This window comes from Scyliorhinus torazame, chromosome 3 (genome assembly GCF_047496885.1).
Source record: "Scyliorhinus torazame isolate Kashiwa2021f chromosome 3, sScyTor2.1, whole genome shotgun sequence".
Lineage (NCBI taxonomy): Eukaryota > Metazoa > Chordata > Chondrichthyes > Carcharhiniformes > Scyliorhinidae > Scyliorhinus > Scyliorhinus torazame.
In genome coordinates, this window is record NC_092709.1 from 262,466,184 (window position 1) to 262,482,684 (window position 16,501).

At 43.8% G+C, this 16,501-nt stretch overlaps 1 protein-coding gene across 2 annotated transcripts in view; it reads left to right on the plus strand.

The window, feature by feature from the left end:
* rgp1 (GP1 homolog, RAB6A GEF complex partner 1) overlaps positions 1-3,946 on the plus strand; it is a 42,854-nt gene extending 38,908 nt beyond the window's left edge. For both annotated transcript variants that reach the window (XM_072497183.1, XM_072497182.1), the window contains exon 8: positions 2,426-3,946. In XM_072497183.1, the coding sequence (XP_072353284.1) occupies positions 2,426-2,649 (224 nt within the window). In that variant the 3' untranslated portion in view covers positions 2,650-3,946. The remainder of the gene's footprint in view (positions 1-2,425) is intronic.
* The last annotated feature ends 12,555 nt before the right edge of the window (positions 3,947-16,501 follow it).

Consider the following 16,501-nt stretch of genomic DNA (forward strand, 5'->3'; position numbering starts at 1 on the left):
GCGAAGGATTCTTCATGAATGGCAGGATGCGAGGCCCCCAAGCGTGGAATCCTGGATCAGCGATATGGAGGGGTTTATTAAATTGGAGAGGGTGAAATTCACCTTGAGGGGATCGGTACAAGGGTTCTTCAGGTGGTGGCAACCGTTCCTAGACTTCCTGGCAGAACGTTAGAAGATGGTCAGCAGCGGCAGCAACTCTGGGGGGCGGGGGGGGGGGGGGCTGGTTCGTTTTTCTTGAGTGGGCGTGTATTTTGGCCGTTGTGTTGATGAAGGCTGTTAATTTATTATTTATGTATATGGGGGGGGGGGGGTGTTCTTTTTCTGTATTTTGTGGCTGATATTTTGTGAAAATTTGAATAAAAATTTTTTTTTTTTTTTAAATTAAAAATTTTACACAAGGCAAACTTGAAGAAACTGAGTCCTTTTGTGAGCAAACGCATTCTCTTCCCTTGACTGGTTCAGCTGGTAGCATTCTTGTCTCTGAGTCAGAAGGTTGTGGGTTCAGGTCCTACTGCAGGACTTGAGTACATAAATCAAGGTTGATACTCTGGCACAGTATTGAGAGAGTGCTGCACAGTCGGAAATGTTGTCTTTCAAATGAGATGTTAAACCATGTCTGTCCTCTCAGGAAGGCGTAGTGCCTTGGCACGATTTCAAAGAAGAGCAGCAGTGTTATCCCTGATGTCCTGGCCAATATTTATCCCTCACGCAAGATCACCAAAACAGATAGTCTGGTCATTTATCACATTGCTGTTGGTCAGAGCTTGCTGTGTGCAAATTGGAACATAGAACATACAGTGCAGAAGGAGGCCATTCGGCTCATCGAGTCTGCACCGACCCACTTAAGCCCTCACTTCCACCCTATCCCCATAACCCAATAACCCCTCCTAACCTTTTTGGACACTAAGGGAAATTTAGCATGGCCAATCCACCAAACCTGCACGTCTTTGGATTGTGGGAGGAAACCGGAGCACCCGGAGGAAACCCACGCAGACACGGGAGAATGTGCAGACTCCGCACAGACAGTGACCCATCAGGGAATTGAACCTGGGACCCTGGTGCTGTGAAGCCACAGTGCTAGCACGTGCGCTACCATGCTGCCACATTTTCATTTATAGCAGTTTTCCAATGACAATACTTCCAAAGTAGTTCATTAGCTGTAAAGTGCTTTGGGACAGCCTGTGTTGTGAAATACTCTTTTTAAAAATATAATAGACGTCTGTCTTTTAAAGTAATGATATGTGTAGCGTATACTTGCATGTTATCATTGTAGGTTCAAAACCCTCCAATGCCAGGCAACGACCATCTCCAACAAGGGAGAGTCCAACCATCTCCACTTGATATTCAGTGGCATTACCATCGCTGAATCCCCCACCATTAACATCCTGGGGTTATCATTGACCAGAAACTGAACTAGACAAGAACACCACCACCTTCAAGTTCCCGTCCAAGCCACAAACCATCCTGACTTTGAAGTATACGCTATTCCTTTACTGTTGCTGTGTCAAAATTCCCATCAGTGCTGTTGGTGTATCTACATCATGTGGTCTTCAGTGGTTTAAGAAGCTGCTCACCACCATCTTCTCGAGGACCATTAGGAATGGGCAATAAATGCTGGCCTAGCCAGCGATGCCATATTCTGTGAAAGAAAATTGTTGAGTGTTTTGGTTTCTGGTCAGAAATATTTGGTCACATCGTACCTTCATATTCTGAATGAAGTACTATCATCTCTTGACATCAACAATATTTCCAAACAGTAGTCACTGGAAGATATTTCCAAAGAGTAGTCACTCTTGACTGACCTATCATACCTAGTTTTCTGAACACCACCAAACATAAACTCCAACATATCTGCACAACACCGCCTCAAATCCTAAGCCTTGTTCAGCTATTATACCATCTTCATTGACCTTTAATAGCTCCCTATCCCAGTTTATTATCCCTGCTCTCATCTAAATCTGCAGATTTATGTGTTTCCCCAGTGGCAGAATCGTCAACATCATGGGCCTCTTTTGAAATTCTTCTGAAGAGACCTTTGAAGGAAAATGGTGGGGTTTGAGTGAAGAGAGCCTAGATTTTTGACTTGTCACCTGTATTTCCATCTCCAGTCCTTGTTTGATGTCTGAATTTCTCTTGGTTTCCTTCCTCCCTCCGTCATGTAAAATAAACTAGGCATTTTGCCAATTTAAGTTGTACATCGTGAGTTATTGAGATGGTCAGTTGTTGTCGAGTGTCATCTTCAGGAAAGAGGAATGATAGAGGAGCCTAAAATGACTACATACAAGAAATATAATTGTTTAAATTGATGCCCACAACAAGTAATCTTAATATTTCAGATTTTTAAAAATCCTTACATTTTGTATGATTTTAAGTCATAGGTTCATTATATATATTGAAATGATTAATGCATGCTTTTTAATTTCAGTGTCTTTAAGGTGGCGCTTACATTTTGAGTTTGTCACAGCTCGTGAGCCAGTGGAACCGCCTACTGTACTTGAGAACCAGTCGGAAATAATTACTTGGACTGGGGCAGGAAAAATAGATGTGGACACATTCAGCTGGGATCTGCCCATGAAGGTGCTTCCAACTAATCTTGTGCTTGCATCTTATGTGTCACAGTTTGCATCTTCTAATTCCATCAGTATTTGAACTTCATTTTTTTCTCTTCAGTTAAGGAAAAGTACTTTGAAAAATTTTCAACTGCTGAATTAAAACATTTCTGGATTTATTAGCCAGCAATATTACAACAATAACAAATGGAAAAGCAAGGATTAACATTGCCATAGATGCTCCAAGCACATCAGGTTTTGTACTTCTAACAGGGGTAACTGGAATATTTCACAATGTGAGATACCAGAATATTATTGTGTAGAAGTGAGCAGTATCATTATTTGAGGGAAAAAAAGTGAAGAGCAGGATTTATGGTGACTAAATATTCTTTTAATAATTACGTTGAAAGAAGTCGGGGGAGAAACAAATTAAACTTCCATATTTTCTTCTGTCAATTTCAAAAATTCCTTAAGTTGAAAACTGGTTGATCTGAAGATTTTGTATTGAGAAGTATTTTGCACATACTAAGCGGTTTATGGCTTTTGCAGATAATGGGTAAGTACGAATAAAAAAATATAATTGAAATGCACCTTCTATTCGGTTATGGATTTTAATGAAACCAGTTTGAAGCCCATTAATAGAAAGTACTACAACTTTACATCCGTACTCATTCTAATTTACGTGTATATAACTTTTAACACCTGCTTGCTATTCTTGAGAATTTAACATTTTGTATTAAAAGTATACTTTATTAATTGTGTTGTAACACACCAATAAATAATTCTTGTTAATCAAAATGCCATTAAATATCTTAAACGATCAAAACAATTATTTGTTTTGTGTATTCCTGGAGGATTCACAGTATCCGCATGTCACTATATTTTACTTATTATTGTTTGGATGCTTGGTATAGGCCATTGTTGAATCCAAAAGTGATGCCGGGAGGAATGATGGATAGGCGGCAACTAAAGCCACTTGCCTTTGCTGACCAACCTCTTGTTACAGAAGCTTGATCATTTTTGCTTTTTTTGAAACGAAAAGGTCATCGAATTATACATCTGTTTGTCTCTTTCACAAATAATTTCCAGGAGGGATACATTTCTGTGAAATGTCTCTATTTTATATGAATGTCACATATTCACTTTTTAAAAGTTGTTTTAGTATTCTGTGCTCTTCTGTACATTTAATATGATGTAGCCTTAATTTGAACTGGGATTAGAAAATTACCCATTTATTTTTGTCTGCATTGTTGATCATTCGACCCTGATACTTGGTGAAGGCTAACAACTGCACATTTTTATATAATGTCAGATTTTAAATTTCTTGCAGCTTATTTTATCACCTAATTTTCTATTATTTGTGACAGTTTAATTAAAATCCAATTTCTGTCTCCAAATTTGTCACAAGCAAGCATTTATTCAAACTTGTATATGGCTGTATAGTTAATCGTTCGGGCATCTGGCCCCATTTCAAATCTACTTGCTTTTAGTGCCCCTTAGCAACTCCGTTGTGGAAGCATAAACTCAGTTGGAATTTCAGCATGGAAGCCACACACAAGTCTGGACTTTCCATGTGGGAAATAGCCTGTTTATTGCATAAAATTACTCCCAAGAACTGATGCATATTTACTCTCGAACAGTATGTTGCATTTAAAATTCAAAAAGAGCTTTAATCACAATGGTGAACGCTTCAATATTTGCTGTTTTCCAGATATTGCACAATAACTAAAGAATAAAACATTTCTGATTTATTTGTTAAAATCATATTCTAGGCAAACCAAACATTTTGTCATCAAATTGTAAGAATTTAAAACTTGTTACATTCATAGTCACATATGGTTAATTGTACATTAAAAACCATACCAGCATTTGATAATCTCTCACCTTTTAACTCCTGGAAGACGAGCTGTTAGGTAAATTTGGGTATTTTGAATTCTCCCTCTGTGACCCGAACTGGCGCCGGAATGTGGCGACTAGGGGCTTTTCACAGTAACTTCATTGCAGTGTTAATGTAAAATGTAAACCTACTTGTGACAATAAAGATTATTATTGTTATTAAAAAGAATATTCCATTTGTCTTTCTACCAAAGGAGATAATTCAAGTGGAAATATTTCCACACATTATACTCATCTGCCACCTTGCACACTCATTTAAACTGCCTACATTCTTTTGCAACCTTTTTGTGTCCTCCTTGCATCTTACGTTCCCACTTAGCTTTTTGTCATCCACAAACTCCGACCCCTCATTTAAATCATTGCTATAGATTATAAATAAATGATAAATGGCATCCCACGAATTACAAACTACCGAACTGAAAATGATTTATTTACTTCTATCTGTTAACCAATCCTCAATCCAAGCTAATATATTGGAAAAAATAAGTCTACAGAAGAATGGATACTGAGATGGGAACAGAGATCAATGATATTCAATGATAGAAGCAGATGAACTGGATGTAAGGCTTGAATCTGAACGCTGGATTGAACATGAGACGAAGACTAATATCAAATTGAGCATGAGCACGTTTTCTGAAATCACCTGCAGAATTTCAATTGGCTGAATCAAAGACCATTAAATTAGTTCCACTTTTTTTATTTGTTTGTGGGATTTGGGCAGGGCTGGTTAGGCCAGCAGTTATTGCCTACATCTAATTGTGTGTCGTTGTCCCCCCCCCCCCAAGAAAACTGGTCAGGTCGTGGAATCCAATGATGAGGGCACACTGGCTTTGCTGCAAAGTATTAACATAACATGGAATAATTACGACTGCTCCTGACTAGATGCTGATTCTCTCCATGGTCCATCTGCTTCAATGGGTGCTTGCAGTTTCTGCTCAATAAATGAACAGACCAGGAAAACAAACAAAAAGAAGAAAATGCCAACTCTGAGAGTTGGAACACCAGGGCTAAGTGGGACATAGAACTTGCTAGGCTGAACATTGACATTGCGAGACCGGTCTCTTGTAGGGAAGCTAAGAGCAGATTGCTGAAAGAAAACATTATGCGTTCATCTGGCGGTGGAGAGTACAGTGGAAACACAAGCAAGGTATAGGCTTCACTGTAAATAACTTGACTCAATGATAGAATGGCCAACAAATATTCATAACTCTTTTCATCTCTCAACTGAAACTGGACTGGTTAATCTTATGACTATATCCTCCAATGCTGCACATCACTACAGAGCAGTTCTATGAGGCAGGGTAGCACAATGGTTAGCACTGCTGCCTCACAGCGCCAGAAACCCGGGTTCAATTGCAGCCTTGGGTGACTGTGTGGAGTTTGTACATTCTCCATGTGTCTGTGTGGGTTTCCTCCGGGTGCTCCAGTTTCCTCCTGCAGTCCAAAGTTGTGCAGGTTAGGTGGATTGACCATGCTAAATTGCTCCTTAGTGTCCAGGGATGTGCACGGTAGGGGAGGGTGGATGGAGCAGTGGACTTGTGTCGGGTGCTATTTCAGAAGGTCGGTGCAGACTTGATGGGTTGAATGGGCTCCTTTTGCACTGAAGGAATTCTATGAACTTGACCCTGCTATTGGCACAATCCCTAAGTCAGAACATCTTTTCGTTTTGGACTATTTCAATGGAAGAGTGGGTGGGGACCATAAGGCATGGCTCTCCTGCCTCTGACATCATGGTCTTGGAAAGATAAATGGACAGAGACCACTTGAGCTTTGCTGCTACGCATGCTGTGTGTAACTAACTTTTCACCACAAAACATGGCACAAGTGTCCTGGAGACATCCAACATTCGGGATTTCGAAATAGTTAAATCTGATCATCACCAGATGTGAATCTCTGAACTGTATTCTCATCACTCGCAGCTACCACAGCATTGTCTGTGATACAGAATAATCCTTGATGTGCATCAAACTTCGGATACAACCCTATAGTATCACTATAGTATAACATCACTGATGGAACCTGTCATTGAAGTCCAGCTGTGTGCTTTCATTAATCACAGAGATCTGAGAAAGAAGTCTCCAAATGCACTAAGCTGCTTGAGGTAAAGTCCAACAGACTGCTAGGCAGTGCACCAATGACTACTGGCTGTAACTTTGACAGAATATCCAGATGTCCTTCCACATGGAATGCTAGGGGCATGTGTGAAGGACCAAAAAACGCAATATGTCGATCTACAAGGAAAGTGGCTTCATTAAAAACGAAGGCAGGGGAAGTAATCACTGACTGCAATAAACAGAGAAATGGATTAAACATTATTTCAATGTCTATCTTAACTCACCATGCTGTCTCTCCTCTAAGCTCTTATTGTCCCTAAATCACTCCCTCCATGTAAACTCCCCAACCCATTTTTATGGCCATCCCCTTGACCTTACCATCTCATGCGGTCTTGTTCATTCAAATGTATGAATTACTGATAAGGCCATCTCCGATCTTATATCTTCTTCATCCCCGTCTCCTTCCATGCCCCAACCTTCAGCTCTTTGCCATCTTATTGCCCCTAAATCTCTCCCTCCATGTAAACTCCCAACCCATGTTATGGCCACCCCTTGACCTTGCCATCTCATGTGGTCTTGTCCCAATGTATGAAGTACTGATAAGGCCATCTATGATCGTGTATCTTTTTCACCCCCATCTCCTTCCACACCCCAATCCTACCTCCTATATCTGTCCCTGGGGAAAAAAACTATTGCTCAATTCACTTGCAACTCACTTTCAAAATCCTAACTTGATCCTCCATTCGCCAGAATATTTCTGCAGCTACTGATTTGCTTAATTGCATCCTCTCCTCCATCTTTGCCCTCGTCCACTCACCTTGGCCTAGTGTCTCTTACCCTGGTTATTTCATACCAGTATGGACCTCCTCTCCACTCCCTTAAGTCTAAGGGATGCAGACTTGAAAGGATATAGTTGACAATGGTTTAGCTATCTACTTCCAGATATGGCAGGACCACCTAAAGCACTATTAGGTCATGCTCTTATCTGTTACAGGGCTCACTATTCTCAGATCATCCTGGAATGCAAAGACAACCCTTGCTCTTTTTCTCTGATGCAAACTGTCTTCTTAAATGTCTCCCTTTGTTGTTTCCATTCACACTTTCAATGATAAGTGCAGGAACTAATGGACTTCTTTGTCATTCACATTGATCAGCTGCCCATGCCACATCACATCCCTCTTCTTCCTCTCAAGCTCCTCCTGCCAGAGCCCTGAACCCATCTTCTAGTGACTCTCCTATCTTCATTCATGCTCTCTCTGAGCACATTCTGTCCATGAGACCCATCTCCTGCTCCCACAATCCTATTCCCACTAAACTGCTGACCACTCAATTTCTTCTCCTGGTACCCATAATCGGGTGGAGGGAGGGGACGGGGGAGACAGCGTGTAGTGATAGTGTCACTGGACCAGACACTCCAGCTAATGTTCTGGGGACGTGGGTTCAAATCCCACCATGGTAACTTGTGGAATTTAAATTCAATTAATTAGGAATTGAAAAAGCTAGCCTTAGTAATGGTGACTCTGAAACCATTGTTGATTGTTGTAAAAACCCATCTGGTTCACTAATGTCCTCCAGGGAAGGAAATCTGCCATCGTTATCTGGCCTGGCCTACATGTGACTCCAGATTCACAGTAATGTGATTGACTCTTAACTGCCCTCTGAAATGGTGTGTCAAACCACTCAATTTAAGAGTAATTAGTGATGGCAGCAAATGCTGGCCTTGCCAGCGAAAGCCACATCCCATGAAAGTATGAAGAAAAATAAAGTTAATTTCAGGTTTTGTTTCTTTTTAAATTTGTAATCATCACCCCTCCTCTCAAAGCCAGACCTTAACCTCATTCTCCTTATAAACTGACACTCCATCTCCAACCTCCCTATCCTCTCAAGTCTTTGGATGTGTTGTTGCCTCCCAGATCTGTGCCCACCATTCCCAGAACTCCATGTTTGAATCCCTCCAATTGGGTTTCTACCCAGTTACAATATTGGAATGGCTGTTATGAGCTTCACAGATGTCACCCTATATGACTGACAAAGGCAAATTTTCTCTCCTTGTTCTTCCCAACCTGTCTGCAGCCTTTGATATAATAGACCACACTCTCTTCCTTCAACACTTCTCAACGCTTGTCAAGCGGGTGAGACTACTGTCACTTGGTTCCATCTGTATCTATTTATCACTTGCAATTGCTTCTCTTCCTGCTCCTGCACCTCTGTCACCTGTGGTTCTAACCTTGCCCACTACATCTATTTCTCATCTACACGCTGTCCCTGGATAATATGATCCATAAGCACATGAACCTTAACAACCTCAATTCGACCTGACCACCACCTTGCTTAATTCACAGAATTACAGAATAATACAGTAAAGAAGAGGCCCTTTGGCCCATTGAGTCTGCACCAACGCATGAAAAACCTGACCTGCCTACCTAATCCCATTTGTCAGCAATTGGCCCATAGCCTTGAATGTTATGACGTGCCAAGTGCTCATCCAGGTACTTTTTAAAGGATGGGAGGCAACCCGCCTCTACCACCCTCCCAGGCAGTGCATTCCAGGTTGTTCCTACCCTCTGGGTAAAAAGGTTTTTCCTCAAATCCTCTCATAACTGACCCTTCAACTAAGGGGAACAGCTGCTCCCTATGCATCCTGTCCATGTCGCTCTTGTACACTTCGATCAGGTCGCCATTCTTGCATTGTTTCTAAATTCTCAGACTTCTATCTTTAATTCAGTTCTGAATGAGCAGTAATTTTTGCCAATTAAATATCCGGAAGAATGGAGCCATTGTTTTTAGTCCCTGCTCCAAACCCCATTCTATAGCTACAGATTCTATCTCTCCCCTGGCAACAGGCTGAAAATAAGCCAGCCTGTTTGCAACCTTTGATCCTGAGATGAGATTCTGACCTCATATTTGTGTCTCGTAAGGTTGCTTGACTTCACCAGTCTCCACTCATCTTCTGCTGAAACCCTCATTCTTTGTTGTCCCTAGCCGCGACCATTCCCATGCACTCCTAGCTGGTCTCGCATATTCTACCCTTTTTAAATTTTAGATCATCCAAACTCTGTTGTGCATCTGTTAACTCCCATCAAGACCTGTTCTACATTGGCTCCTTGCCAAGCAACATCATGGTGTTAAAACTCTCGTCCTTGTTTTGCAATCCTTCCGTGGCCTTGCCCCTGCCCATCTCAGCAATCTCCTCCAGCTTCACAATCCTCTGAGACACCTGCGCTCATCTAATTTTGGCTCTTGACCACCTCCAATTTTATTCACTCCACCACTGGTAGCAGTGTCTTCCGTTGCCTAGGTCCCAGCTCTAGAATTCCCTTTCTGAACCTCTCTGCATTCGCACCTCGATTTCCGCCTTTCAAACACGCCTTTAAACCAGCCTCTTTGACCAAGCCTTTGATCATCTGACCTAATATCTCTTTATGTAGCTTGGTGTCATATTTTGTTTCATAGTTTCTGCGAAACGCCTTGGGACATTTTATTGCATTTAAGGTGCTATATAAATATGTTTTTTGTTATTGTAAGCAAGTTAAATATTATAGCACTACCTCAAAGGAAAAGAGTATAAGCCCTGATATAAACCAGTTGCACCGACTGATCAGTTTCTGTGTTGTAAAATTCTATATCATTGGTGGCAACTGCCTTGTTGTTCTTGTTTGTCTAAACTGTAAGTGACTTCATTGTCTTCTGTGGGTTCTCATAATTGAAGAGTCTTATGAAAGATCGACATGGATGTCCACACCCCAAGCAGGTCATGCTGGTGCTTGTGAGAACTTCTGCCATTGTGCTATCCCTGGCATGTTGTATATTGCAAATTTGGTGAAGAGATGTAGTCTGCAATGCAGACATTTGTGAGGATCTTTTTTAGGGTGTCCTTAAGTCACTCGAACTGACCACTTTGACGTAATTTACCCTGACACAATTACCTACAGACGATCTGCTTGGTGATTCTACAGATATCCATGTTGGGACATAGCTGCCCATCCAAGCTGAATTTTCTGGAGAGTGGTCTCCATGCTGCAGATGGCGCATGGTGAATGATCTTGTTTGTGATTTTGTTTAACCATTGAATTCTAATGATGAACCCCTTTGGTAGAAGTGTACCAGAGCTTTGATGTGGCACTTCTAGCAAATCCAGGATCCTGCATCACACAATACAGTGGTAAGGACAATGGCCTGGCAGAGTTTGATTTTAGTCTTCAACTTAATGCCATGTTGCTCCAGATACAATCATGAAGTCAACTATAGGAAGAACTTGCTTTCTGGATTTCTGCACTTCATCAATAATGGCACCCCGAGAAAATATGCTGCAAAAGTATGAGAATTTTTCTATAATCTTGAAATTGGTGCCATCTATGGTTATTTCTGTTGCTTCATAGTGCTTGTCATGCGTTGGCTAATGTATAACCTCAGACTTGAGCATGGTGATTTGGAGACCAACATTTTTGGCAGCACTCGAGAATTTGCTTGCCATTGTCTGTGTTTCTTCCATATGGGCAAGCAGGGTACAGTCCTGTGCATACAGAAGCTCTCTGATTGTTGTCTCTGTGACTTTGCTGGAGGCATGTAATCTGGAGAGATTGAAGAACATACTTTAGGCATGTTGCTGGTGGCTTCCTTAAATGTTGCCGCAGAGAAGACATTAAAGAGCTGGGGAGGCATGCTTTATGTCACTGGTTACCAAAAAGCCATAGAATCCCTACACTGCAGAAGGAGGCCATTCGGCCCATCTAGGCTGCACAGACCCTTCAAAAGGCGACCCTACCTAGGCCCAATTCCCCACCCCATTCCTGCAACTCCACCCTAAGGGACAATTTAGCATGGCCAATCCATCTTTGGGGCTGTCTAGTAGAACGTTTAATAGGTTCTTTATAAGAACTATTTGTATGATTGAGAGAAGACTTATTTCCTTGGTACATACATTTTTGGATTCTTTCTGTTTCCAGATGCTGAACATGTTGGCATCCTTGAGGTCCTGTGGAACGTTTTCCTGACCTACAGATACTCCTGAAGATAGCTGTAGGTTTGTTATCAAGCTCTGTACTGCTCAACATCCAAATTCCCACTGGAACACTGTGGGCCAGGGGATGTGCCTTGTTTGGTTGATTTGATTTCCTTTGTTGCCTCTTCAGTGAAAGGAAGAAGAGACAGACTTTTTTTGGGCAACTGCTCAATGTGACACACAGAATCTGCTGAAAAGTGGGAGTGTCTGATGAGGAGCTCAGTGAGGTGCTCACGCCACCTTTCTATTATCACCCATCTTATCAATTTGTTCATTTCCACCAGCTGTCTGGATAGGAGCAGCAGAATTTGTGGTTGGTGAGCCAGATAGTCTACAGCACATTGTAGAAACATGGATCATGCTTCTCAGCTAGATGTTGCAGCTCATCAGGTTTACATCCCACCAGTTGATCTGCACTTCTCTTTCAGCAATCCGGAGCTTGTGTTTAGCATTTTTATATGTGGGACTTCGAAAAGACTTGCATGTGAGATGTTATATCATTACAGCTTGGTAAGAAGTCTTACAACAGCAGGTTAAAGACCAACAGACTTTGTGAATGCCTGAGCAAGAAGTTGTGCTCTGAAAGCTAGTGATTTGAAACAAACCTGTTGGACTTGCCTGGTGTTGTAAGACTTCTTACTGTGCCAACCCCAGTCCAACGACGGCATCTCCACATCATTACACCATGGACATACATTCATTTCCCATTAAATGGTGCTTCCAGTTTGAGCAGCTTCTGCGGTTCTCTTGACAATTGAAATTTAGTGACCCCTTGATATACAATCACATTTGGAATGTAGATTTTTGCATTTACTTTCTGGTTGGTAATTTGCTGGAGTTGAACAATTGCCCTTCCATAAATATATGCTTTACATTTCATCAATTTCTACTTAGTGGCAATCAGGTGGATTGTCGAGCAGGCAAGCAAACTCCTCCAGAAAAACAATCACTAGGTGGGTGGAGATAGAAATCTCTCAAAAATCAAACCGCTCCCAGATAACTTTTTTGTACATACTTTTATTGAACACTTTTAAATTCATATACAAATAACATAACGCAAAAACAAGAACAGTTCCCAAACCCCCTACCGTGAGTGACCAGCTCTTTAAAATGCATAACAAACGGTTGCCATCTTATATAGAACCTCCCAATCCACCTCCGTCAGCGTGTATTTAACTTTCTCCAAATACAAAAATTCTAGGAGATCCCCCAGCCACACCGAGGCACTGGCTGGAGAAGCTGACCTCCACTCCAGCAGAACCTGCCTATGAGCAATCAGCGAGCCAAAGGCTAAAACATCTGCCTCCGCTCCCGCCTGCAACTGGGCAGCACGGTAGCATTGTGGATAGCACAATTGCTTCACAGCTCCAGGGTCCCAGGTTCGATTCCGCCTTGGGTCACTGTCTGTGCGGAGTCTGCACATCCTCCCCGTGTGTGCGTGGGTTTCCTCCGGGTGCTCCGGTTTCCTCCCACAGTCCAAAGATGTGCAGGTTAGGTGGATTGGCCATGCTAAATTGCCCTTAGTGTCCAAAATTGCCCTTAGTGTTGGGTGGGGTTACTGGGTTATGGGGATAGCGTGGCGGTGTGGACCTTGGGTAGGGTGCTCTTTCCAAGAGCCGGTGCAGACTCGATGGGCCGAATGGCCTCCTTCTGCACTGCAAATTATATGAAAACTCTGGCAGCCCTAACACCCCGAATGTGGCCTCTAGGGGACCTGGCTCCAGCTCCCTGCCTAAGATCGCCAACATGGTGCTGAAAAAAGAACCCCAAAAAGTTCGCTAGCTTAGGACATGTCCAGAACTTATGTACGTGATTCACTGGGTCTCCCCCACACTGCTCACACTTACCTTCTACCTTCTCAAATACCCTACTCATCCTTGCCCTCGTTAAGTGTGCCCGATGCACGACCTTCAGTTGTATGAGCCAGAGCATCGCATACGGCGAAGGGGTAGTCACCCTCTGCATCACCTCCTCCTCCACTTCACCCCCTAGTTCCTCCCATTTCACCTTAATTCCTTCCATTGAGGCCCCGTCCAACGCCAGCAGCCTTCCATAGATATCTGAAGTTTTACCCTCCTCCAACCCAGCCAGTGACAGTAACCTCTCCACCAACGATGCGGGCGGAACAACCAGAAAACTCAAATAAACCTTTCTCGTAAAATTCCGGACCTGCAAGTATCTGGATGTCTTTGACTTTGCGAGCCTGTACTTCTCCACTAACTCACCCAGTCTCGCAAACCGCCCCTCCAGGAACAAATCCTCCATTACTCCTCCCATCTCATACCCGGTGTCCGCCCTAGCCAGCTCAAACAAATGGTTGTCCCTGATCGGTATCATCCTCGACCCTCTCCTGCTTTAAAGTGCTGCCATAATTGCCTCCATATTTTTACGGTGGCCACCACCACTGGGTTTCCTGAAAACTTCCATGAGGCGAATGGAAGCGGGACCGTCACCAGAGCCCGCACTCCCAATCAACCCAACACATTCTCCGCATTCACCCCCCAATAGTAGTAAAGCAAATTTGGCAGCCCCAACCCCCCTGATTGGCGGTCCCTCTGTAGGACCACTCTTCAGATCCTCTCCACCTTCCCTGCCCATATAAACTGCAAAATCATGTTTTCCAGCCCTACAACGAACGCTTTTGATAGAAAAACTGGCAGAAAAACAGGAGCAAGAACCATGGCAAGATATTGCACTCGCCCAGCTAACGACAATGGGAGACTATTCCATCTCTGTAGGTCTGCCTTCACTCTGCTCACCAAGCTTGTAAAAGTTAGCTTCTGAAGCTGCATCCAATCCCTTGCCACCTGTACCCCTAAGTACCTGAACTGCGAGTTTGTCAGCCTGAACAACACCCCCCCAATTAGTTGCCCTCCCAAGCAGGGTGACCAGAAAACATTCACTTAAGCCCAAATTCAGTTTATACCCAGAAAAAGCTCCAAACCACTTTAGTATCTCCATTATGTCTCCCAAATGTGGGACCGGATCCGTGACGTGCAGCAACAGGTCGCCGACATACAGAGACACCCTATGCTCCCCCGCCACCCCAATTATTCCCCTCCACTTGTCCGAGCTCCTCAAGGCGATGGCCAAACGCGAATAGGAGAGGGAACATAGGGCACCCCTGCCTCATCCTGTTATGCACTCGGAAATAGCCGAGCTTACGTTATTTGTCCAGACATTAGCCTTTGCCTGGTACAACAACTTAACTCATGACATAAACTTAGGTCCGATCTCGAATCGCTCCAGCACCGTGAACAGACACCTCCACTCCACCCTATCAAAGGCCTTCTCTGCATCCAGCGCCACAATCACTTCCTGCTCAACCTTTCTGCCCGAGACAACACCACATTCAACAGGCACCACACATTGGAAGACAATCGCCTGCCCTTCACGAATCCCATCTGATCTTCCCCATTGACCTGTGGGGTCCAATCTGAGAGGCAACACCTTCACTAAACTCTTTGTGTCTATGTTAAGCAACGAGATTGGTTGGTATGACCCACATTCCACCAGGTTGCTATCCTCCTTCATAAGGAGTGAAATGGAGGCCTGGCTCATCATTTATGGGAGCAATCCCCGAGCCACCACATCCTCAAAGGCTTAAATCACCAGCGGGACCAACCTGTCTGTGAACATTTTATAAAATCCTACCGGGAACCCATCCGACTCTGGTGTCTTCCCCATCTGCATATTCCCAATTGACTTCCTGCATTCCTCTGCCCCCAACGGCTCCTCCAATCCCAACCAGCCCTCCTCCACCACCGATTGGACACTCCAACCCCTCCAAAAAATCAACCATGTCTGAATCGTCCTCCAGAGGATCCGAGCTGTACAACGTTTTATAAAACGCCTCAAAGGCTCTATTCACGTTCTCCGGGGCCGAAACAAACTCACCTCCGCACCCTCCCGTATCTGAATGATGTCCCGGGATGCCACCTGCTGCCTCAACTGGCACACCAGCAGACTGCTGGCCTACTTCCCATACTCATAAACTGCTCCCCTCGCCCGTATCAACTGCCGCGCCGCCTTATTCGTGGACACCTGGTCAAACTGCCTGCAACAGCTTCCTGTTCACCAAAAGGTAGGGTCCACCAAATATTTCCCATCTACCTCCAATATCTCAGCCACCGACCGCTGGGGTTCCTCCCTCACTTCCCTATCCACCTGCGCCTTATATGCAATCACCTCCCCTCTCACCGCCGCATTCAGGGTTTCCCACAGCACTGAGGATGAAACCGCCCCATTCCTGTTGAACTCTACATAATCATCCAACACCTTGGCTATCTTTACACAAAATCCGAGGTCTGCTAACAGTCCCACATCCAAACTCCACGCTGGCCGTTGAGTCGGTCCCCTCTCCAAAACCACATCTACCAGGTTCGGAGCATGGTCAGAAATTACAAGTGCAGAGTACTCCATTTTCCTTACCCCTGGAAGCAGAGCCCTCCCCAATATAAAAAAGTTGATCCACAAGTATATCTTATACACCAGTGAGAAAAGGAAAACTCCCCCCACCCCCCGCGGATGTTAGAATTGCCATGGGTCTGCCCCCCCTCCCCCACCTTTGTCATAAATGCTGCCAACACCTTAACCCCCCTCTCCCCCCGAAGGGGTAAGCGACGTTAGTCTGGAGCGGTCCACTTTCGGGGTCAAGGTGGTATTCAGATCCCTCTTACAAAAATCAACTTGTATGTGTCCATGCCTGGGATTGGCACCACCACCTCTCCATAAAGCCTACATCGGCCCAATTTGATGTGTAAACACTCACCAAAACAACAGATTTACTCTCCAGCACTCCTATCACCATCACATACACCCCACCACCACCACCAGATCTTCCACCATCATCTCCATCTGGAACCGGATTATTTTCTTTATCAGAACTGTCACCCCCCTGCACCCTACTATCAAAGGCCGAATGGAACACATGACTTACCCACCCTTTACAGAGCTTTACCTGGACATTCACTCACAAGTGGGTCTCCTGCAATAGTACC